A 22,203-nucleotide genomic window follows, 5' to 3' on the forward strand; every position below is an offset into this window, starting at 1 on the left:
CGCAGCGATTTGTTCCCTTTTTTTTTTTGATTGCCGCCTGCTTTTTTGATTAACACGAAAACACTGCACACACACACAAATACACGCGTCCCTTTTCTCTTATTTGATGATAAGGCCAGTTTTACGCACACGCAAACACTTCTCTGTGGCTGTGCGCGTGTGGCTTCATTTTTGTTTATTTATTTATTATTATTATTTTAGGTGCCGCGTGTGGCTTCCAACACGCCTCAGCGCGGCGGTTGCACGCATGATTGTTTGGTCACGTCGCGTTTCCACGAGCGTTTTATTCTGCGGTGTCTTTAACGGCCCCTTTTCTGCCACGTTTGTGACGCCTTCTCGCTGGAAAGGGGACTACGGCTTTAACGTTTTCCATAACTCCAACCCGCAGCATGGCGGGTCGTACGCCCGTCATGAGCGACGCATGCGAGAAGATGAGGTGGCAGACTTTTTGAGGAGCGTGAAGGGGTGGGTGCCGGCGGACGAGGCGGTGACGGCCTCCCCCGCTGTGGAGGGGAGCAGCGAGGCGGCGGAGGAGGAGAAGGGACCGACGCCGATGACTGTTTTCACCGGGGAGGAGGCAATAAAACGGGAATTTGTGTTCCCCACGTTTCACGACGCGTATCTTTTCATGGGCCGCGTCTGGGCCTTCTGCTACGGCAGCGACAAGTACCCGCACGTCACGTGGGATGGAACGCACATCACGGTGTACCTCTACTCCCCGTCGTTTCGCGGAATCAGCAAGCGCGAGGCCCGCCTGGCAGCCTTTCTGAATGACCAGTACAACATGTTTAGAAAAAGCAAGCGGCAGCAGGAGCAGCTGCTGAGCGTTGCGGTCAAACAGACACGAATGGAGGAGTTGATGGGAGGTGTTGTGGCAGAAAAGTTGAAGCAACGCGAGGAGGAACGGCGGAAGCCATTGGCAGAAGTTACGGAAAGCCGTGCAATCAAATGGGAATCGCTTCTTGATGAAAACAGTAGCGGGAAGAAGGAGAAGAAGTCATGATATCTGCGGCACCTCACATGCACAGATGCTTCTCTGGCCTTCATAGTAAATGTAATATTTATTTAGTTATTCATGCATGCATGCATGTATTTGTACAGTAGTTTTCTGCACGTGGTGGGTTTTTTTTTTTTTTTGTTTTGAGGGGAGAGGGGGGAGGGGAAGAAACAAATTACCGACGACCAAAAGATATGGACGATAATAATAACAGTGATAATTATGATGAGGATGGGAGTAGTATTGGTAGTAGTAGTAGTAGCAGTGGCCTCTGGGTTTCTTTTATTTATTTATTTTTTTTTTTTTTTTTCCCCACTTTAGTTTTAGTTTTATCATTTGCCCCACGGGAATTTCAGTCACGCGTGCGCATCAATGCCGACGTTTCGGGAGATTGTGACGGCGAAAAATTTTGTTTTTTTGCTTAAATTCTTGGGGGTGGCGGGGGCTTTTGGTAGTGGAAGTTTGGCGCTTTTTTTATTGATGTGGTTTCGTCCACATGAAATAAATGAAGTGCGCATGTTCATTGCATACGTGTACATCATCTTCTTTTCAGTGATATCGCCGGCCGCGGAGATTGGCATGATGCAGCACCGTCACTTGATGCGGTTTACACGTTTCCTCCTATCGAACATTGGACGTGCCTTTCTTTACGTTTTCATTGGAGGGCTACTGCTTGGAACACACATTGCCGGATGGATCGTCGGTGTGTACATGATTTCTTTGGGTGTCCTCAACATTTTTGCATACTGCGTGACAGGTGAGGACTCTACGGTGTAGGGAAGAGAGATGAACGGGGAACGAGGATGGCGGCTTACATACATGCACACAGACAAACACGCATATATATTTTTTTTTTGCGTGACTGCTGCTTTATATGGAGGACCCAACAATTCAAGAAGAAGATGTTTGTGTGTGTGGGGAGGGGGAAAGAAGGAGCAAAAATTTCCTTCAAGATAATCCTTCAAAAGGATGTATTGACTGGACATAATCTCTTTATTATTATTATTATTATTATTACTCTTTTCCCCTTCGCTCTCTCTCTCTCTCTCTCTCTCTCTCTTTACAATGTACGCATGCCTAACGTATACACATGCCGTTGTAATGCATGTCTCTCTTTGGTGAGGAAAAAGAAATTGACAACAGATTTGATGTACTCCCAACAGCATGTCGTTTTTCTTGGTTCACCTTCACTACCGGCGTTGGCTTTACTTGCACTGATTCAATTCACCGTATTTGTACAGGCGGGCTATCTCGACTGTAACTGTAACCACGGTTTGGTGACTCAAGAAACACCGCAATGTGTGTGTAGCTGCTTTGGCGACTACCTCCCTCCCCATTGCCTCTACACCCCAATGGACATTGCGGACATGCAGATATGGCTTAGCCAAAGCAGTAGGCCTTCTTTTGACGGCAACAACAACAACGTGAGTGCGAACTTGTCGCTCTTTGCTGCAGACATCATATCCGGGCTGAGTTTGGGCCTTCAACGAAACCCGGGCGACGGGACGCTGAGATTTGTGCGTGCGAAGGCCGCCGTCATTTCAAGTCCCGGCCCAACCCTCGAGACTTCGTGCACGGTGATGGCAGTGGTGGCGATGCCCGGTTGGATGGCACGGCAGCTCCTTGCCGATGTCAAGCATGGCACCACCACCGGCTACGTCTTCCAGAACTGTTTTACCGGGGCGATGTACACAATGACGGCAGCCTTTGATGACACGACGGGCCCGGCGTTGCCGCAGCGCTACACCGACAGCAGCATGGCCTTTTTCTGGCGTGTCAAAAGCTCCTGGTACGTCTCCTTTTCTACTCTCGTCTGGCCCCTGTGCGCCCTCATCGTCGCGGTGCTGCTGCCATTAGTGGAGAGCCACCGCATCTTCAACACAGCGTTTAACGCGACGTACGTTTCTGTGCGTCCCCCGGGCGCGACGGCTGCAGCGGCGGACGCGAGGCGTAGAGAGTATACCAGCAACAACGACAACAGGAATGGCGGCATAATGCCCACTCGCGGTAAAAAGAAGGGGCAGCAGGAGATCAAGATGCATGCGAAGAAGTCAAATTTGGTGCCCGACGGCAGGGACTTCGCAGCATCACAGCAACAGTACGAAAAGCATCGAAAGAGAGAGATCCCACAACAAAATAACACCGTTGGGGGACCTTCGAATGCATGTGAGTTGACGAATCCACTCAATCCGCAATATAAAAGAGACGGCGGTGACGGAAGCGACGCGTGAGCCAAGTGAAGCTGCAAGCCAGCCGGGAGGAAGGAGGAGAGGAGTGTGTGTGTGTTTTGAAAAAAATTACAAATTTTGTATTTTGTTTATTTTGCACCGTGTTTTTATTATTATTTCTTTTTGAGGGGAGCGGTAGAGGAGGAATGAAGATAACTGCATGCATGTGCCCATGCGCGGTGTGTTTCTACATGTGCGTCCATTTGTTGGGGTGAACACCCACGTACGCCCGCGATGGCCGTTGTTTCCGTTACGCCGTCTGTTCCCGAAGTGAAGGACAACGGGGGGGCAGGAGAATTGTAAGCGGCTCGGCCCCGTGTATATATACATATATGTGTGCGTATGTGTTTTTATTTATTTATTTATTTTTGGCTGTGGTTTTCTTATCGTTATTTGTTTGCGCTTTCATTGTTTGTTTGTTTTTCTTTTTTTTTTTTTTTTGTGTGTGTGCGTGTTTTGTTTTGCCTTTTTTTGATTGCCGTCCGTAATCCAATTCCCTGTCCTCCAATATGTCAGCTGTCGTCTCATTACGGGCATGATGTATTTATTTTATTTTCTTTTTTTTCTTTTTTCTTTCCACATGGATGAATCCTTTTATTGGGAGGAGTCTCTCCTCAGTTGGCATCACCGCGGCGCACAGAAGTGATTCTCACACGAGCGTGACCGGGAAGTGTAGTCTTTTTTTATTTTTATTTTTATTGTTTTTTTGGTGGAGGATTGGTTCTATTTTAAACCCCCGGCAGCGCTGAGAGGACACAAAGGCTCCTATACGCACACACATACACACGCCGTGGGTAGACTTTATAGACGGAAGGAGACATGCCCACGGCGCGTTCGAAGCGTCAGCGCACGCCGTCCGCCACCTCCTCTCCGCTGCTGACGCATGCGCTGGAGGCACGTGGCCACCGTATTGCCAGCACATCCGCGAGCGTCATGCCGCACGGGGAGGAAGAGCTGGTTCTGCCGCCCCCCACCAGCAAGCTGTGCGCTCATGGTAGCGCCCACCAAGGCACCGATGACAGTAAGTCTCGTGATGAAAAAAATATTGATGTTAATAATACTAGTAATGCACATTTTGGTGCTTCTAGTGCTAATAGTAATGGCTCCATGATCACTGCCGCTGTTGCGGAGCAATTCTTGGCTGTGGAGATTTATTTTCAGCTTGTAGGTCAAAGAAATCAAGGCGATTTTCTCTTTCCGCGCGACGTTGGGGACTTGTTGCTGTGGTCCGTGCCGGCTGCGGTGCCGTTGATTGAGGGTCCGCGGGTATTTTTCCTCAAGAACAAATCGAGGCTGCGGGATGTGGTGATGATTTGTGTGAATGGGTGGACACATGATGAAATGATACTTGCCTATGCCAGCAATCCCGCCGAAGATGATGGCATCCATGAGGAGGAGGCGAAGCACTCGCCGAGGGGACAGCCGTTGCGTCACGAAGCAGCTGAAATGAAGGCCCATAATGGAAATAGTTGGGCGGAGCGCATTGGTCGTGCCATGCTGGCCCCAGTACGCGCGCAGCAGTGTTGGGCACGAAAGGAGTGTGGCGTGCAATTTGCGCCCATGCTTCTTCCAGGCGCAAGGAGTTCACTGGTGCGTGAGATATTCTGGCGAAACGATGCACCGAAAGCACCTCGCGACGGCCAACGCCGCGGTTGCCCCTCCTTGAATAAAACAAATGCCGAGCAAAAATGTGAAAAATCGGATAATCGTGGTGTGGCGGTTGTCGGCAAACTACCCTCCGCCACCTCAGAAGCAGCAGCAGCAGCAGCAGCATCAAGTGGTGTGGGAATTTTTTTTAAGCGCGCGTTGGTGATTCACGGCAAGGCGACGACGAACGACGAGACCTCGTTGTCACCGGCGGCGGCGGCGGCTTCTTCCGTCCCGTCCAACGTGGCTGAGGTGCGGCGGCCCGATGATGCCGACCCCTCGCTTTGGGACGACCGGGCGACGCTGCTGCGGTACGCCTTGTCCATTGAGAAGGACAGGGCGGTGTTGGGGGGCCTGGGGTATGTTCTCGATCTGCCATCCGACTGTGCAGAGGCAGTTGAATGGAAGACGTTTGATGCCTCACAGCCGTCAACGGGAGAGGGCGACGGAGTGCAGCCCGTGCGTGTATTTGCGATGGACTGCGAGATGGTACTCGTCGCAGACAACGTGAGTGCTCTGGCTCGTATCACACTGCTGGATGTGCGAGCCGGTGCCGTGGTGCTGGACACGCTGGTGAAGCCGGCGACGAAGGTGGTGGATTATATCACACGCTACAGCGGTGTCGATGAGGCGATGTTGGAAGGTGTGACGACAACTCTGCAGGACTGCCAGCGAGAACTGCAGCGGCATATTGACACAGAGACGTTTGTTGTAGGACACAGCCTGGAAAACGACTTCAGGGCATGCAAGATGCTGCCCAACTGTTATGTACTGGACACGGCGCACTTGTTTCCTCATCCTGCGGGGTTGCCTTATAAAAATTCACTGCGATTCTTGGCGATGCATTATCTGCAGAAGAAGATCCAGCAAGGATCCCACGACAGTGCGGAGGACGCTAGCACCAGCGCGGAGCTTGCGTATTTGAAGCTAAAACACGGCCCGGAATTTGGGATTCGGAAGCGAGTGAGTATTCTGCAGCTTATAGAGAACTCAGCGATGGCAGGGGGAGGTAACACCGGGGAACTGGGGAAACGGGATAAAACTCCTTCCGAACATCCAGCAACACCGCCAACAGACTCATCATCGTCGTCGCTTTGCATGGAACTGAACCTGTTTGACGACGCGTGCGTCCTGCGTGACATCATTCCCAGTGGTGCCGATGCAAAGAATGGCAGTCTTTTGCACGCCGTACCTGTGCGTCACGACAGGGATGCGATGCGGAAGGCCGTGCGGTGCCTACAGCAACGTCGGTGTGAGAAACAGCACACAGAGGACGGCGTGCCATGTTCCTACGCACTGACTTGGGTGCAACTCACCGAGACGGTTGAGCCTCGGCGGCAGGATGTCGAAGAGAACGAGAAGGAGGAGGAGGAGGAGGGGCGGTCGTGGGAACAACTGCAACTGGAGCGTGTGGACGAGACGAATCGGCGCGTCATGCAAATTATTCGTGCGGCACCTCATAACAGCCTTATCGTGGTTCTCGCCGGCGGTGGTTCAAAAAGCGCGGAGGGGACGTTGTCTGGCAATTCACGTGGCGTTTGCTTCGCATTTGTGAAGGACGACAACTCGCCCGGGCCGCCGGTGGCGTGGCTGGACGCGGAGCCACAAGTCTCCGTCACCGCAGCGTCCCCGGCAGGAGCAGCCGTGGGCCGTGGCGGCACGGTGGAAACACCCCCGGCGTGTCAGCAGCAGTAAAAATGCAAACACGCCAAAAAAGGGGAATAACTAAAAAAAGAAAGGGCATCTACGCGAGGAGAGAAAAAAAAGAAAAAGGGAATAATTATTGGCGGTGATTGTGATGATGCTGTGAAACAAGAACGACTTTAGCTTTCATTATTTTTTAATTTTTTTTTTTTCTTTTCTGGTTCTTTGCTCGCCCGTTGTTGTTGTTGTTGTTGTTTTTCAGCGAGTATTGGGGGGATCCATGCCGTCAGCGTTGCGCTCTATTTCTCCCCGGCTCCTTTCTTTCTCTCTTTCTCTCTCTCTCTCGCTCTGTGTGGAGGCATAAAAACGCCTCTTTCAATGCCCGGAGGAGTAAAACATTAACTAAACGCAGGAATCATGCAAGCATCTGCGTCTCTTTCTATACCCTTTTTGTGGTGGACGGAGGGTCTGCATGCACATCTGTGTGGTATATATATATATATATATATATATGCATCCCCACCTCCTTTTTTTACTTTTTCTTTTTCTTGTCTTCTCCTTCGTTTTGTTTGTTTGTTTGTTTTTTGTTTTTTTTTTGTAAGGTTGGTTGGTTGCTTTCTTTCTTTCTTCTTCCCGTTGGATCGGAGAGAGAGAGAGAGAGAGAGAGAGAGAGAGAGAGAGAGAGAGAGAGAGAGAGAACAGGAAGGAAGAGATAAACGTACACAAGAACGGTTTTTCATCCGGAACATGTCGATCCCGGAAGTTGTGAAAAGGCGTGCCTCCGTGCAGCGACCCGATGGTGAAGAGCGGCTGCGCGAATTGAGGCGGGACTTGGAGTACGAGCGGCTGCTGGGAGATGACGATATGGCAGGGGCACTCATGTATGGTGCCAACAGCCGTGAGGATCGCATCATGCAGATGGACGCGCTGGTGGAAATGCAGCGGAAGATATTCCGACGGGGCAGCACGGCGCATGCCATTGTACTCTCCGCCAACGTTCTTACGATGGCAGTGATGGCCTCGCAGCTTGCGATGTTTCGTTGGAAGGTTACGGAGGCGCAGACACTCACCGAGGCGACAGCCAGCATTCAGCATCAAGTCATGCGCGCCCAGAAATGCGGGTTCACAGTTCGACGCGTGGCAGCGACGACATCGACAAGGGATTCGGAGAAAGAAAAGTTTCGCAGGAAGGACTCGTTTGTTTGCGCTCATGCCGCGGAGGAAAGAACGGATTTAATTCCGGCGGATGAAAAGAGGAAAGCCGCCCCTGCGACTGATGCTGCTTCTAGGGCCCCAGCAGTGGGAGCGGAGCACATGCAGCATGTGAGGGATTCGGAGGACAATGCTCGCCCTGTGAGTCCGCCTTCTTCTGTGTGCAGCGCTGAGAGCGAGGCCGCGGTGCGGAAACCACCGCCAGATGACATGGTGGCGCAGCTTGTTGTTGTGGACACCTTTACTCATGAACCCTTTTCTGACATTGTGGACCACCTGCGTTACTTTGACCGCGAGAACAGCTTGGGTCTCGTTATTGTGCTGATGCTGCATGACAACTATGAAAACCACTCTCCTGGTATGGTTATCCTGCCGAAGCACACGACCACCGTGTCGGAGGCGTACAGTCTTGGATATGACTTGGTGCTACGCCGCTGCTTTGATCACACCGTTGTTAAATTATTTACGGAGATGTTCATGTCGGCCAAAGGTCGGTGGTGCAAGGAAATGCATTCCAAGGGCATCGTTGGGAACTACCGTGGCATGCGGCACATTCTCCTTGAGCAGGACGACGTGGCGCCAAGAAACGGCGTGCTGTCAGTTCCCGATGTTGACGAGTGTAGCAACAACGGTAGTGATGACATGGGCCCCTTGAAAAACTTTCAAAGTTCTTACATGTCTTCAACGCTTCTGTCATCGACTTTGGCGTCACTCCCTCCACAGCTCTCGACGATGGGCGTACGCGGCGCCGTTGCCAGCGCACCTAATCAGCGAATGCATCAACTTCATTCCATCTTCAATGTAAAGGACATACTAACGAATGTTATGTCGCCCTCGAAGAGTGTGAAGCACGCCACAAAGCGTCTGCTTCGCCGGTCTAATTCCATGCGAGACTTCCTCGTCGGCAGCCATGGCGGTGAAATTGAGAACGGTTATAAAAACGACGAGAATGCCGAGAAGATCTACGAGGACGCACTCGTGGACGAGAAGGAAGAAGTAGAGAGCGCCGTTGTGGCCGCCTACAAGCAGGAGATTTTGCGGCTTGTGACGGAGTTGGAGTGCAGCGAGCGTACTGTCGCTCTTCTCAAAAACGAGGTTGCCCAGTTGGGGGAAAGGAAGTCCTCCGACACCAACTTTGGTGCTCAATCCCCCCTCAACTCCAACTCCTGCAACGACAGCGGCCCCGAAAACTTTATCTCCGTCTCGAAGGAGCAGCAGGTTATCACTCTGAGACAGCGGCTCGCGTCCGTGACGGATAAACTCATGGCGTATGAAATGCAGAACAACAACCGGACCAGGAAGAGGAGCAATTGGCTGCAGGATAATCGCATAAGCGTTTCCCCAATCACGACACCCCGGCGCGGCACGATGTCACCGGAAGGAGATGCACAAGATGTTTTTTCAAACACTGCTACGACGACTTATGGCGTGAGGACAATGGAAAGTAGTTTACTCGAGCGCACGGGCACCATAGGCGAAAGGACCCTGAACCTCACTCACTCGCGGATATTTTCTCCAGACGTGGCAGATGATGGCATCTCCAACCTCCGCAGTGAGATCGCCTCCCTCTTGCAGGAGCGAAAGCGGAGCACCAGAGAAATGAAGTTGCAAGTAAGTGAAATGGAGCGGTTGGAGGATAAAAATGTTCGGATGGCGACACGATTGGCCGATGCCATGGAGACGATACTAGTGCAAAAGGAGCTAATAGCGGAGCTGGAGGAAAGACTGCAGCAAAAGAATCATGAGGAGATAAAATTAAGGAGTGAGAAGGGGGGAAAGAAGCGAGGGGAAAAGGAATTGGATGACGATGGTGATGGTGATGGTGGCAGGCCACACGGCGGTGCAAGTATCGGTCGCAATGCCAAGGCGAAGCGCAAGAAGCAGGAAACACCGGCGGCTGTTGCCCGCGTCTCCACGTGGGTCAAAAGTGTCCCATCGTGTGCTTCAACACGAGCCCCCAGTGCGCTCCACAGCGCGGATTTGGGGGAGAGAGAACAGATGCGGGGCGCGCGGCCCACACACCCGTATGGGGAAACAGGGAAAAGATCGCCTCCCCAAGCCGCTCAAAAGCAGCAACGCAAGACAGAGATGCAGGAACAGTTGAAGCCGTCTCCAACAAGGCCAAACCATCCGCAAAAACAGGGGCGTGTTCCCTTAAAGAAAACGAAATACAACAACGAATCAATGGAAACAGAAGTTAGCCTGACGAAGCTTAAAGGTCTTTTTAATGATATCGCCGCGACGAATGCGTCTGGCGACCAGGACGCAGGAGAAAAGGCTCGAGCACAGGCACGAGTGGTGGCGCGGGAGTATGCCGTGCGTCAGATGAAGGCCAACGGGGGGAAAAAAGCACCGCAGGAGGTGGAAATTGCAATACAAGAAAAATCTGACGACTCTGTTGAAAGGCTACGGCATGCCCACATGGAGGCTGTTAAGATCTCTGAAGATATTCTTAACCGAGGGGAGGATTCCGAGGCATTTGCGCAGGCGGTAATAAGTGTAATTGCGATTGAACAAGAACTGTATCGTGGGGAACAGAACCATATTAGCCAAGCAGTGACAGAAGCCACGGGGAAAGCAGTAACGCTCCATGACGACGCAAAGACAGTGGAGGGGAACGCAATGGTTGACAGCAATGGAAAAACCAGCGGTGTGGGAAGTGTTGTCGAAAATAAATTCTTGCAGAAAAATACCGGCAACATTTTGCAAGGCATCGAGAGTCAAAATCACAGGAACCACGGCAAAGAAAGGCAGAATCAAAAGGAGCCAAAAGCGGAAGGGTCAAATGGGGCGAAGCACGGAAGTGCCCTGCAAACAGCAGCAGTGGCCGGTGCCCACGACGGCGATGTCGCTGATGCTCGCTCGAATTTCCTCAATGAGTTATACTTGGAACATCATCAGGCACTTATGCGCTTCCTGCAGCTTGTCGGTAATGAACACGCGACGTTGCGGCAGGTCTTGCAAGATGAGACAGACGAATTGGTGGGGAAAATAGAGGCTGAGATACGTCGCCTTGGAGGTGAAGTGGAAACTCACTATTTAGTCTCTATCGACACGGCACTTCTCTCTCGTCTCGCGGCGCTGCTTGATGGTGCCGAGAGGTCTTTTTTTATGCCGTCGGCACGCAAAATGCGACTCAACACCCTGGCGTTCAACGGCTCGAGTGACACCACGGATACCCGGCTAGACACTTACAGCTTGAGGGAATCAGTCTCACCAGAGGATGTGGCGAATTTGCTAAGCAGGCAGGATGTAACCGTTGACGATATTCCTCCATGGTTGATTGAGCTTCTAGAAAGGGCTGATGATGAGTTCGATCCGGCGCTGCAGGAGGACCCCGCAGCGGCAGAATGGGTAAAAAAGGTACTGGCGAAAGTTGATACGGCGCGAAAAAAACGTGGAAGGGAACTAACAGAATTGCTGCGTCAGCGCAGAGAAAATCTTATGCGGGCCAGAGCGGAGGCATCCCAGCGGAGTAACATGTCAGGAGACGTCACCGGTGAATGTAATAGTAATGACAGCGTTGTCGGGGTCATGGGCGCAGAAGAGACAGAAGCCCTCCTCCTCTGTCACCCATCGCTGCAACGTGTGTTTTCACCCTCACTGTACGGTCACAGCCTCCCACCAGGGAAGCACCACGCGGTGTTGCGTCGCCGCTCGTTATTGGAAAAAAACGTTCTTTTTGCGGAGCCTAATGGCGACGTGAAAACTGAGGTGTCAAAACGGCTTCTAAAAATGCAATGTAGCAACACCGACGATGCGTTAAAGGGCGATAGTAATTTTTTCAGCGTCCTTCCGCCAGTTGGACTGCGAGGACTTTCACGCAGGCAGCAAGCCCAGTTTCAGACGATGCACGGAGCCCCCAATTTGCTGCAACCACGTGAACCGCCGCGGGATGCCGCCCACGCTCCTGAGAATGTTCGTCGCACCGCCACGCGTGGCGCTTCGCGAATTGCGGCGACGGAAGTGGATCACTCTACTTTCACTCCGGAGGAACTTGCAGGCCGCATCATGGCTTACCGTCCTGCCTTCCCGCGCCATGAAGGAACGAGCAGAATTACCGCACGCATGACGGCGGCGTATCCCACCTTTGCAATCCCCGTCGCGGCGGCGTCCATGCCGCCGTTGTCATCTGGCACCGCTGGAGAAAGGGGAGGCCCTTTGCAGCATCCACATGGAGCACTGGAGTCGTACGTTTCTTGGGTGTACGGCGTGCCGTCGGAGCTGCTGTTTCCTATGCTGCGCGGGGCGGCGCCGGAGGAAAGCGACGCCGTTTTATTCTTGCCGGCCTGCGCATACACCGAAAAGGACGGCGGGAACGCTACTCATTGCATTCAGACGTCATTTGTTCGACGAATGCTGGCGCGCATGGATTTATTCTCATCCCCCGCAACCCTCGCGGCACGGCGTCTCAACGCACAGTTGCAGATGTCGATGTCAGACTGGCGAATGGGCGTCGTCGGTAGGGCCATCACTCCCGCCCCCCGCGGGAATCATACGCCGCAGCAAAAAAAAAAATGAGCCCCGCCGTTGCCGCAAATGGGTTGTACAGAAGAAAAGCCACCGCCTTCAAAAAAAAAAAAAAAAAAAAAGGAGGAAGCGTGTGATGATGGTGGTGATTATGGGGCGAAATATGAGAACCGACACTTCATTTTTTGATACCACACGATGAAACGGAGCTGAAAGGAGTGAACGATGGAAAACATTTAAGACGTGCGTATTCTGTTTCCTGTTTCCCCCTCTTTTTTTCTTTCTTTTTCTTTTTCTTTTTTTTTTTTTGCCTCTCCCCATCATCATGTACATACGTGAGTATATAAAAGCACAACGGCATATTATTACTTACATTGATGCAGCAAGCACCAGCACAGGCAGAGTTGTCGTGGCTTTTTTTTTCTCTGCGTGCCTGTTTTTCCCCCCTTCCCTTTTTTTTTTTTTTTTTTCCTTAAGAAAAGCAGTGAAAGTGCACAATGAACTTCCATCACACTGTCTTATTCCCACCAAGAGGAATGCATATGTTTTTTTTTATACGCGTAAATATCGCATCTTGCTGCCTTTTTCTCCCTTTCTCTCTCTCTCTCTCTCTCTGTGTGTGTGTGTGCCTGTCTCTCTTTCTATTTGTTGGCTCGATCGGCATACGGTGTGAACTGCAGTTTGATCACAGAAGACGTATTTACACGTGCAGGTTGACAAACACCCCACACGTATTTATTTGCAACTGCGCATCATTTTTCAGAGCGAAAACAACAACAACAACAACAACAACAACAAGGAGAAGTAAATTATGTTTCGTCGTGTAGCCTGCCGTGTCCCTTTTACCGCAGCTGCGGTGTGTTATATGAGTACGACGCGCCCACGATTGGAGCGTATCAAAGTCAGTGGCAAAGTTGTTGACATGGACGGTGACGAGATGACACGCATCATTTGGTCTCTCATCAAGGAGAAACTTATTTTGCCGTACGTGGACGTCCCTATTGAGTACTATGATCTTAGCATCACCAACCGTGATGCCACCAACGACAAGGTCACAGAACAGGCGGCAGAGGCCATTTTGCGACACAATGTTGGTATTAAGTGCGCCACAATCACCCCGGACGAGGCCCGAGTGAAGGAATTTAATCTTAAGAAGATGTGGAAAAGCCCAAATGGGACAATTCGTAATATTGTTGGTGGCACCGTTTTTCGCGAGCCCATCATCATTAAAAATATTCCGCGTGTTGTGCCACAGTGGCGTGAGCCGATCATTGTTGGCCGTCATGCCTTTGGTGATCAATACGCAGCGACGGATGCCGTGTTTCCCGCAGGTCGCTTGGAGCTTGTGCACACCCCGCCTGGTGGCAGTCCACAGGTGCTGGACGTTTACACATTTAAGGGCGAAGGTGTTGGTCTTGCCATGTACAATACCCTTGAGAGCATAGAAGCGTTTGCGGTGAGCTGCTTTGAGTATGCCCTTCTACGCAAATTTCCTCTTGTGCTCTCCACCAAGAACACCATTTTAAAGAAATACGATGGACTTTTCCTTGAGACATTCCAGCGTCTCTACGACAACAAGTACAAGGATCAGTTTGAACAGCTTAAGCTGACGTACACTCACCGCCTGATCGACGACCAGGTGGCGCAGATGATAAAGGGAAACGGAGGATTTGTGTGGGCATGCAAAAACTACGACGGTGATGTACAGAGCGATATCGTGGCGCAGGGTTTTGGCTCACTTGGCCTCATGACATCTGTGCTGCTTCGTCCAGACGGCAAGACGATTGAGGCAGAGGCCGCCCACGGCACCGTCACGCGTCACTATCGCGAATATCAGAAGGGAAAAGAGACAAGCACCAACTCTGTCGCCTCCATCTTTGCATGGACACGCGGCCTGTCACACCGCGGTAAATTGGACGGCAACCCGGCACTCACTAACTTTGCCGCAGCCCTTGAGTTAGCGGTCATTCGCACCATTGAGGCCGGGCGCATGACGAAGGACCTCGCAATATGTATCTATGGGCAGGAGAAGCTGCAGCGTTCACACTACGAGACGACGCATGAATTCCTTGAAAGTGTTGCTGCAGAGCTTGCACGCACGTGGAGGTCCTGAGGCGTGAGGAGTGGGAGTACCAGTTGTTGCGAAGCCGAAATAAAAGAAATTAACAACATGAACGGAACATAGAAATATACATATATTTATTCATTCATTTATTTATTTATACAAAAAGACTGTCTTTGTATTTATAGGCGTGTGTGGGTGAAAGGGTGAAAATGAAAGAAAAAAAAAAATGATGCGACTTTATTAAGATGGCTTATAAGTCCAGGAATGATGTTTATAAAAGAAAGAAAGAAAGAAAGAAAACCAAAAAAAAAAAAAAAATTTTGTTCATGAGTGTGTTACTTCGGTGAACGGAACGGACTGGAGGCCAGCGGGGAAGGGGGCGGTGGAATGCGGTGGGAATGGGCAGGAATGAAACGCTGATCTCGATGGCCCTCATCACCACATATTTTTATGTTTTTTTTTTTTTTTTTTGTTGTTGTTGTTTTTTAAACGAAAGGCTGAAAAAAAAAAAAAGAAAAAAAAAATAATGAAGATGTAAGCCACCTTTTTTTAATGCACTGCAGCCCCAATTCCCTCCGTGTGTGGGTGCGTGGGGAGGGGGAAGGAAAAAGAAAGAGAAGAGAAGAGAAGCGACCAATGAAAACAAAAAAAAAAGAAAAAAAATGTACAAGAGAACTCACGAGGGACGGGGTGCAATGAAAGGGGCCGAGTACCTTTGCAGTCTATCTTCTCATCACGTCCCTCTCTTTCCAATGCGTGGGTGTGCGGTCTTTACGCCCTTCTCGCAGCGTTGGATGCGTGTTGCTGTCGGCTCTTTGCACCCGCTTCTATTTTTGTTTTTTCTTTTGTTTCTCGCTGTGTTGTCCCTCAAATGCGGAGGCGCGTGTATTGTGAGGGAAAAAAAAAAAAGGGGGGGGGGGAGAAAAAAGGAAGAAATTTAGAGGAAACCCCGCAACAACAACAAAAAAAAGAGCAGGCGGGAAGGAAAAAATTTGCCCGTGAGAAGCAAAAGGAAGGAAAAAAAAAAGAGAATTTTGTGGTGGTGGGAGTTTTTCGTGCCCCATCGCCACTGAAGGCCATCACGCTCGGGTGCTCGGATTCGGGATGGAGCCGAATGTACTGTCGGTGCTGCAGCAACTGACGTCGAACCCGCAACTCGTCGGCCAGCTGCAGAGTTTGTTGACGGTTCTGTCAAATGTCGAGCAGGACGGCACCGGAGGAGGGGCGATGGCGGCCAGGCCAGCAGCAACAACACTCGGCGGAATACCGTCGCCAGCGCTTGCATCGGCTCCATCGTCAGTGCACTCAACACAAAAACGGCAGGGTATGAGTGCCGCTCCACGTTCTGCCTCAACGCAGACGGCGTCCGCCGCACGCCACGCGCGCCTTGTCGAGGCGAACAACTCCCAGTTGTCTTCTGGGGTCTCTGAGGCAACGGCGTATGAGGGTGTCTCTCTTCAGCGCTATGAGAAGCTGGTGAAGGAATGCCGTCGGCTTGAAGAGGAGCTGGAGCAGAAAACGCATGAGGCGTCCGACGCCTCCCAACGCGTGCGACAGCTGGAGAGGGAGACGACACGTCTGATGCGACGAGTGGAGCAGCTAGTGAGTGCTGTGGAGGGGCAAAAGCAGAAGTTAGATGAAACAGAGGCGAAGCACAAGCTTGAGCTTGCCGAGATAGAGAACAGGCATGAATTGGAGATTCAATCAAAGATGTCCTCGCACGAAGAGGCACTGCGGCGGTTGATGGATGCACGGCGGTTGATGGCAGCCGCAGTGCAGTATGAGCAGACACTAAAGAGCCCCGCCGCAGAACGGCAGTTGTCCGCTGTCGCCACACCCGTCAATAGAAGAGGCCTTCAATCCCGGCCCGGCAGCTCCAACAAACAACAGCAACAGCGACAGTGGGGAAATGAGAAAGGTGCCAAGAGAGAGGCGGAGGCAGAAGAAAAAAGTGCTTTTGTCTCTCAGCACGGCGTGCCGGTGAAGCGGGAGCGGGACGGTGCGAGCAGGTCCCTGTCCGCCGTCTATCGCAAGAAGCGGACACCCCGCACGCCGAGTCTAACGGCAGCGGATCGCGTACTCGCCACGACGGATATCAACAGCGCCGCCACTGCCGCGCCGCATTCCAAGACGAAATCCCACTCGGCAAAGGTAGAGCGCGAATTGCCGCACGGTCCCGCCGATACGACTGCTGCTTTTGTGGAGAATCGATATTTGGTGAAGGCGCGTAACCCGTCGAGCTCCACCGTGTCCCCTGGCCCCGCCATGAGTACTATCACAGAGGCCATGGCCCGTCACCACCATCAACAAAAACAACAAACAACAACAACAACGTGATGCTACGAATAATGTGGAGTCCAAGTTTGTTGCGCAGTATGGCGCGGCTGTGCTCCCACCCGCACCTTCACTGCCGTCACCGCCACCATTGCCATTGCCGACCACCACAAAAACGAGTCTTGCGACAGCGAGTCGCACCCCACGACAGAGACGACCGCCCCATGCCCCATTGCAACAGCAACATTCGCGTAGTGGGCAGCGCAGTGGCACCTCCTCGGTTGTAGGCGGCCCAACGCGCTCACCTTCGCCGGTAAACCCAAAGCGCGGGGCAGAGCAGCCGCGTTGCTTTGTTGTGACGAGTCTCACGGAGGAAGAGCGTGCACGTGTCAAAGCAGCGGTTGCAGCAATTGGCCAGCATGGCGTTGTTCTGGAGAGCGACTACGAAGATCCACCACCATTTACTGCGACGCATATTGTTGTACGCGGACCGCCACGCAGCATGAAGGCTCTCTGCGGTGTGGTGGGGTCAAAGTGGCTTGTGCAGCCGGAGTATGTTTATGCCTCTCGCGATGCTGGCTTTTGGTTGGACGAGTACGAAGAAGGCGGGCTGCGTTGTTTCCCGCCCCCGCTTAAGTGCCAACGCTTTCTTCTTACTATGCCGGAGGGTATTGTGAAGGAAAAGCTAGAGCAGGTGATTGAATACGGTGGGGGTGAGGTGGTGCGCCCGGCACGTGATGGGCGGTCGTATGATCAGGGCGTTGTTGTCATTGCCTCCGGTGACGACCTCCTCCACTTTGCTACACGGATTGAATGAGATGCGAGGATGCGAAAGAGAGAGAGAGAGGGAAAGGGAGAGAGAAGGAGCGGAAGAGCCTTTCACTTAGAAATGTTTGGGATATACATGTGAAAATGCACAATAATTTTATCTTTACATACATTTTATAGAAAGAGAGAGGGGAGAAGGAAGTGGAGTCACCAGTGGAGAAGGGCGCAATGCAGGACGAGGGTACAAAAAAGGAATTTTGGTAGAGCCGTGGAGTTGATATAGATGGATGTTAATGGAGAGGCAGAAAAACGGTGCGCATGGGTAGGAACGGGAAGGATCTTGCCAGTAGAATTGTTCTTGCTCGTTTTTTTCGTGTGTGTTTGCGTTTTTGGTGCTGCGGTGGTCCGAGGACTCTTCCCCGCCGGGAAGAGTGTCGTTCTCCCCTCTTGTACCAAACGAAGGCAGCGATTGTCCGCTGCTTTTGACTTCAGGCCTTCACAAAGCCTCCCGTTCGTTATTTTATTTTTGCCGTTCGTGTTGGGCGTCAGAAGCATTGGGAACGACGTGGACACACAAAAAAAAACAAACGGAAAGAGGGAAAGAGGGAAAAGAAAGGAGGGTTTTATGCGCATCTGTGTGGTTCGTGCCTTCTGAGTTGTAGCAGACGAGAGGGCTGTCCCTTCGATGAAGAAATGACTTTTACTTTTCTTTTTCCTTTCTTCCATGTACACATCACGTACCACACATGTCCACAGGTTTATGTCCCTTGTTGAGGAGCTCCGGCAGCTGCAGCGTGAAGCCGAATCGAACGATGGTCGTATACAGAGGCTGCTAAATGAGCTGCGTCTACTTGACGTCAAACTAGAGGCAAAGCGAGACGCAAAGAAAAGATATGCTGCGGAGGCGCAGGAGGAAATAAGCCGACTGGAGAAAGATATTGCATCATTCAAGGAGCTTTGGCGGTCTGTCACCACGGCCGCCGCAAAGCACCTCGTATCGTCACCGTCCGCGTCGTTGTCAACGTTTCATTACTCGTCTACCATGTCGCGGGACCGTTCGGAGAACACCGGCAACGATCTTGAACGACAGTGCGAGCAGCTGGCCGAATTGCGGGCCCAACGGCAAGGACTCGAGGAGTTATTGCGGCGTGCCACAGTGTGTTACCAGCATTATAGGATTACCGACCTCTTTGACATAAACAATGATTTGGAGCGTGTCGCGTTGGCGAGACTCACGAATACCACGTGAAACCATGGCAGCCATACACGCGCACGCATAGACAGAGAGAGAGAGAGAGAGAGAGAAAAAAAAAAACTGGGGGATATGATTTAGAGCGTTAGGAGTTATTTTCCTTTTTTGTGTGTTTTCTGGGCATTTCATTTTTTTTTTCTTGTTGTTTTTGTTTCTTTGTTAACATTTTATTTGGTTGCGTCTTCTTCTTCCCTCCGCTCCCACCCGCCACCGTACCTTTAGTTTTGCGTGGGTCAACACGACAGTAAGGAAGCAGTCGTTGGCGGTGCATTGGTACCATTGTTAGTAAAAAATTGGACAATTTGTTTGCTCGAGGAAAAGGCTCGCAGGGCTCTAGCATTATCGCATGCAAGGGTATCCGCAACTGCCGCAGCAACAACAGTCTTATGGTGGCTACGATGCGGCCACGTTACAGAAACAACAACAAGAACAACAACAACAACAACAGTATGCATACTCAACAAACGTGGGCAATAGGGATTACGGGTCGTACTATAACCCAGCTAACATTGACGCGTCACAGGGTGGCATGGCGTCCAGCGTCATGAATAGTGGCTATGGTAATCAATACATGCAGCAGTATCAGCAACAACAGGCGTATGATGGCTACCGTGGAGGAGGACCTGAGCAATGGCAGCAGTCGTATTCGTACGCTCAGCAGCAGTACGCCCCAACTATGAATAAAACTGCGGATGCCCATTCGGCTTCACTCAACCCTTACGCGGCGTCGACCACGGCGTACACGAATACGGCTGCCGAGGCCGCTGATTCTAGCTTGAATCTTGGGAGTGAGCAGCCGTGTGCTGCAACAAATGCTACCGATGATAACGGGCTGCGTTGGACATGGAGCACCTACCCGAACACGTACCGCGATTCCAAACAAGATTCCATCTCCATGGGGTCCATCACACTACCTGAGATGATTATTCCGCTTGCGTGCATGTATACACCTTTGAAACCGCTTGAGACAAGTCATTTTATTATTGGTGACCCCGCTGCGCGTGGCCAACAGTGCTCGAATTGCGGTGCCTTTTGGAATAAACACTGCTACCGTGAGGAAGGAAAATTCTGGGTGTGTCTTGCGTGTCTACGCCGCAACCCAACGCCGCCCAACTACAGCATTGAGCATCCAGCGCTGCACTATGAGACGGTGGAGTACATTATTCCCACCCAGGCGTCCACGACGGCAGGAGGAGAGGCTTTGACCCCAGCCAAAAAGCACACGTATCCAACATTTATTTTTATCATTGACGTCTGTATCCCAGTGGAGGAACTTGAGACGCTTAAACAAAACATTCTGCGTTGCTTCAACTGGCTCCCTCCACAGTCCCTCGTGGGGCTCATCTCGTTTGGAGCCCGCGTCACGGTATGGGAACTAGGAAATACGGCGGTGACACGCTGCTACAGCTTTCGAGGCGACAAGGAGTACGACCCTGCTGAACTCTCAGCCATGCTGCAGGTAACGGATACGATGCCGGCCAAGGGCCGATTCTTGTCGCCTCTTGAAGACTGTGAGTTTCTACTGACAAACTTAATCGGGGAGCTGCAATGCGACGATACTGTGACGCCTGGCAACAAGCGACCACTTCGAACCACCGGAACAGCTGTTAGTGTTGCAGTACGGTTACTAGAGACACTGTACGAGAAGCTCAGTGTGAAAGAATCACGAGCAGCAGGTGCTGCTGCTACAGTGTCGACACCTGTTTTAAAGGCGGGCCGAGTGCTGCTCTTCACAGGTGGCCCGTGCACACGCGGTCCAGGAACCGTTGTGTGCACTGAGAAGGAAAAAATGATGCGGTTTCACCGAGACATTATTGATGGGGAAACACCATATTACGTTGACGCCTATAACATGTACAACGGCCTGCAGCAGCGTCTGTCCAATGTGCATGCAAGCCTTGACGTGTTTGCCGAGAGCTTTGATCAGACAGGCATTTTGGAAATGCGAGAGGCAGTGAACCAAACTGGGGGCACGTTTATATGTGGCGACACGTTTAATCACGAGATGTTTTTAAAGTCGTTTCAACGGTACTTTGACCGTTACGACCCACGCATACGTGGGCCAGAGACACCGGGCGGAGAGTCGCAATGTGCCGCCTTCTCTGTACGTAGTGCGTTCGGTGTAAAGTTTGGGGTGCATACATCCGTGGACACGTTAGTGTGCGGCGTGTTGGGGCCGTGTCTTGTGGATGAGAAGGCGAACAAGGCGAATCCGAACCGTGTTTCATCCCCCATTCAAATCGGTGTAGGGGGCACAACAAACTGGTGTGTTAGCACGATGGATCAGGCCGTCACGTACACGTTTATTTTTGACACCGCCACATTGGGCAAAAAAAGTAGCAGCGGTACCACCGGGTCAAAAGATCCGCACAGCAATGAGGCCAAACGACGTTTTATTCAATTTGTTGTGCGTTTCAACACCCCACACGGGGAGTCGCGGGTGCGTGTGACGAGTGTTGTACTGCCCATTGCACCGTCCTCGCCCGTCGTCGACCCGCAGTACTTTGTGCGCCATCAGGCATTTGACCAGACGTGTGCGGCTACCTTGCTGGCCCGCATGGTGGTGGGCATTCTCGAGAAACACCCAAGCAAGTGGGACGACACAAAGCGGTGGATTGACACCGTACTTGTACGTTTTGTGCGTCGTTACGGCACCTTCACTCCTGGCGTACCGGAGTCGCTGCGGCTTCACGCGTGTCTCTCGCTTTTCCCGTCATTTTTGTTTAACCTACGCCGATCGGAGTACTTCATGGTACTCAACATCTCCCCTGATGAGACGACGTTTAAGCGGCACTGGCTTATGCGGGAAACGGTCGACAATTGTGTCCTCATGATTCAGCCAGCCCTGTACTCGTATGACATTGAGACGCCAATAGCAACGCCGGTGCCACTTGACAGTTGCAGTCTACGCCCCGACAATATTCTCCTCATGGACGCGTACTTCAACATTCACATCATGTGGGGCACAACCATCTTTGCATGGATACAAGCCAAGTACCAGGACGAGCCCGAGTACGCGTACTTTGCACAATTGCTGGAGTCTGTAGAGAACGATGCGCTGGGTGTGCTGAGTACGCGGTATCCGTACCCACGCTTTTCTCGCACGGACGCAAATGGCTCTGAAGCGCGGCACATCAAAACGCGCATGAACCCGACAACAACACATCATAATGGCGCTGCTGGTGGTGCCGTCGCAGCGAGTGACCGTTCAGACGTGATATACACCGATGAGGCTTCCATCATGAAGTTTGTGGAATCTCTGAAGCAAGCCGTTGTCTCTATCGTTAAAGATGGCAATGGTATGAATAGCAACAACAACAACAACAACAATGGAGGGCGTTAAGAACCACCGTTAAATTTTCTTTCTCAGTTTTTTTTTTTTTTTTCTGTTTTGTTCTTTTGTTTTTGTGCCCCGCTCACAACTACTAAATCCCTCCTTCCCACATACACACACACATATGTATTGATACATACATATATGTATATAATATATACGTCGTTCTTTCTCCATTTTCCTGTCTCCGTGTCTGTGTGGCGGTGGTGGTGGCTTCCCCCCTCCGTTGGACTGTCTTTCATCTCATAGCGCCGCAGCAGGACGAAACGCTTTTATGGTATTTTTCCGCGCTCAAACACGCAAATGACAAAC

At 51.5% G+C, this 22,203-nt stretch overlaps 8 protein-coding genes and 1 pseudogene across 8 annotated transcripts, besides 46 other annotated features; all 9 read left to right on the plus strand.

The window, feature by feature from the left end:
* Positions 1-865: a sequence feature (heterozygous, Esmeraldo-like haplotype).
* Tc00.1047053511575.10 (hypothetical protein, conserved) lies at positions 107-1,003 on the plus strand (the record flags this gene model as incomplete). Its single annotated transcript, XM_808270.1, has 1 exon — positions 107-1,003. The coding sequence occupies one exon, from the start codon at positions 107-109 to the stop codon at positions 1,001-1,003; it is 897 nt and encodes a 298-aa protein (XP_813363.1).
* Positions 175-200: a sequence feature (AT_rich).
* Positions 866-1,142: a sequence feature (areas merged during assembly that could not be assigned to a particular haplotype. This can correspond to areas where the two haplotypes were merged or to regions with more than two copies in the genome that were merged during assembly.).
* Positions 1,143-1,729: a sequence feature (haploid, non-Esmeraldo-like haplotype).
* Positions 1,234-1,263: a microsatellite.
* Positions 1,274-1,307: a microsatellite.
* On the plus strand, positions 1,370-1,774 carry Tc00.1047053511575.20 (hypothetical protein, conserved; the record flags this gene model as incomplete). The annotated part of the gene is made up of 1 exon (XM_808271.1): positions 1,370-1,774. One exon carries the CDS (start codon positions 1,370-1,372, stop codon positions 1,772-1,774), a length of 405 nt encoding a protein of 134 aa, XP_813364.1.
* Positions 1,730-2,660: a sequence feature (heterozygous, Esmeraldo-like haplotype).
* Tc00.1047053511575.30 (hypothetical protein, conserved) lies at positions 1,801-3,228 on the plus strand (the record flags this gene model as incomplete). Its single annotated transcript, XM_808272.1, has 1 exon — positions 1,801-3,228. The coding sequence occupies one exon, from the start codon at positions 1,801-1,803 to the stop codon at positions 3,226-3,228; it is 1,428 nt and encodes a 475-aa protein (XP_813365.1).
* Positions 1,991-2,014: a microsatellite.
* Positions 2,030-2,057: a microsatellite.
* Positions 2,661-2,979: a sequence feature (haploid, non-Esmeraldo-like haplotype).
* Positions 2,980-3,922: a sequence feature (haploid, Esmeraldo-like haplotype).
* Positions 3,573-3,595: a sequence feature (AT_rich).
* Positions 3,637-3,666: a microsatellite.
* Positions 3,906-3,933: a microsatellite.
* Positions 3,923-5,162: a sequence feature (haploid, non-Esmeraldo-like haplotype).
* Positions 4,045-6,567, plus strand: Tc00.1047053511575.40 (hypothetical protein, conserved; the record flags this gene model as incomplete). Its single annotated transcript, XM_808273.1, has 1 exon — positions 4,045-6,567. The coding sequence occupies one exon, from the start codon at positions 4,045-4,047 to the stop codon at positions 6,565-6,567; it is 2,523 nt and encodes an 840-aa protein (XP_813366.1).
* Positions 4,973-4,998: a microsatellite.
* Positions 5,163-12,170: a sequence feature (areas merged during assembly that could not be assigned to a particular haplotype. This can correspond to areas where the two haplotypes were merged or to regions with more than two copies in the genome that were merged during assembly.).
* Positions 6,220-6,250: a microsatellite.
* Positions 6,705-6,728: a sequence feature (AT_rich).
* Positions 6,752-6,772: a microsatellite.
* Positions 6,833-6,866: a microsatellite.
* Positions 6,934-12,249, plus strand: Tc00.1047053511575.50 (hypothetical protein, conserved; the record flags this gene model as incomplete). Its single annotated transcript, XM_808274.1, has 1 exon — positions 6,934-12,249. The coding sequence occupies one exon, from the start codon at positions 6,934-6,936 to the stop codon at positions 12,247-12,249; it is 5,316 nt and encodes a 1,771-aa protein (XP_813367.1).
* Positions 7,005-7,029: a microsatellite.
* Positions 7,081-7,115: a microsatellite.
* Positions 7,161-7,214: a microsatellite.
* Positions 9,529-9,553: a microsatellite.
* Positions 12,171-12,420: a sequence feature (areas merged during assembly that could not be assigned to a particular haplotype. This can correspond to areas where the two haplotypes were merged or to regions with more than two copies in the genome that were merged during assembly.).
* Positions 12,300-12,320: a microsatellite.
* Positions 12,421-14,466: a sequence feature (areas merged during assembly that could not be assigned to a particular haplotype. This can correspond to areas where the two haplotypes were merged or to regions with more than two copies in the genome that were merged during assembly.).
* Positions 12,471-12,507: a microsatellite.
* Positions 12,780-12,813: a microsatellite.
* Positions 12,968-12,996: a microsatellite.
* Tc00.1047053511575.60 (isocitrate dehydrogenase) lies at positions 13,010-14,311 on the plus strand (the record flags this gene model as incomplete). Its single annotated transcript, XM_808275.1, has 1 exon — positions 13,010-14,311. One exon carries the CDS (start codon positions 13,010-13,012, stop codon positions 14,309-14,311), a length of 1,302 nt encoding a protein of 433 aa, XP_813368.1.
* Positions 14,395-14,421: a microsatellite.
* Positions 14,467-14,763: a sequence feature (areas merged during assembly that could not be assigned to a particular haplotype. This can correspond to areas where the two haplotypes were merged or to regions with more than two copies in the genome that were merged during assembly.).
* Positions 14,539-14,581: a sequence feature (A-rich).
* Positions 14,709-14,750: a microsatellite.
* Positions 14,764-14,787: a microsatellite.
* Positions 14,764-17,885: a sequence feature (areas merged during assembly that could not be assigned to a particular haplotype. This can correspond to areas where the two haplotypes were merged or to regions with more than two copies in the genome that were merged during assembly.).
* Positions 14,863-14,926: a sequence feature (A-rich).
* Tc00.1047053511575.70 lies at positions 15,368-17,356 on the plus strand (annotated as a pseudogene).
* Positions 17,368-17,404: a sequence feature (GA-rich).
* Positions 17,886-18,633: a sequence feature (areas merged during assembly that could not be assigned to a particular haplotype. This can correspond to areas where the two haplotypes were merged or to regions with more than two copies in the genome that were merged during assembly.).
* On the plus strand, positions 18,030-18,554 carry Tc00.1047053511575.90 (uncharacterized protein; the record flags this gene model as incomplete). The annotated part of the gene is made up of 1 exon (XM_808276.1): positions 18,030-18,554. The coding sequence occupies one exon, from the start codon at positions 18,030-18,032 to the stop codon at positions 18,552-18,554; it is 525 nt and encodes a 174-aa protein (XP_813369.1).
* Positions 18,584-18,610: a microsatellite.
* Positions 18,634-22,203: part of a sequence feature (areas merged during assembly that could not be assigned to a particular haplotype. This can correspond to areas where the two haplotypes were merged or to regions with more than two copies in the genome that were merged during assembly.) that runs on past the window's edge.
* On the plus strand, positions 18,904-21,900 carry Tc00.1047053511575.100 (protein transport protein Sec23, putative; the record flags this gene model as incomplete). Its single annotated transcript, XM_808277.1, has 1 exon — positions 18,904-21,900. One exon carries the CDS (start codon positions 18,904-18,906, stop codon positions 21,898-21,900), a length of 2,997 nt encoding a protein of 998 aa, XP_813370.1.
* Positions 18,974-19,004: a microsatellite.
* Positions 21,862-21,887: a microsatellite.
* Positions 21,928-21,964: a microsatellite.
* Positions 22,000-22,054: a microsatellite.

This window comes from Trypanosoma cruzi, genomic scaffold (genome assembly GCF_000209065.1).
Source record: "Trypanosoma cruzi strain CL Brener 1047053517141 genomic scaffold, whole genome shotgun sequence".
Lineage (NCBI taxonomy): Eukaryota > Euglenozoa > Kinetoplastea > Trypanosomatida > Trypanosomatidae > Trypanosoma > Trypanosoma cruzi.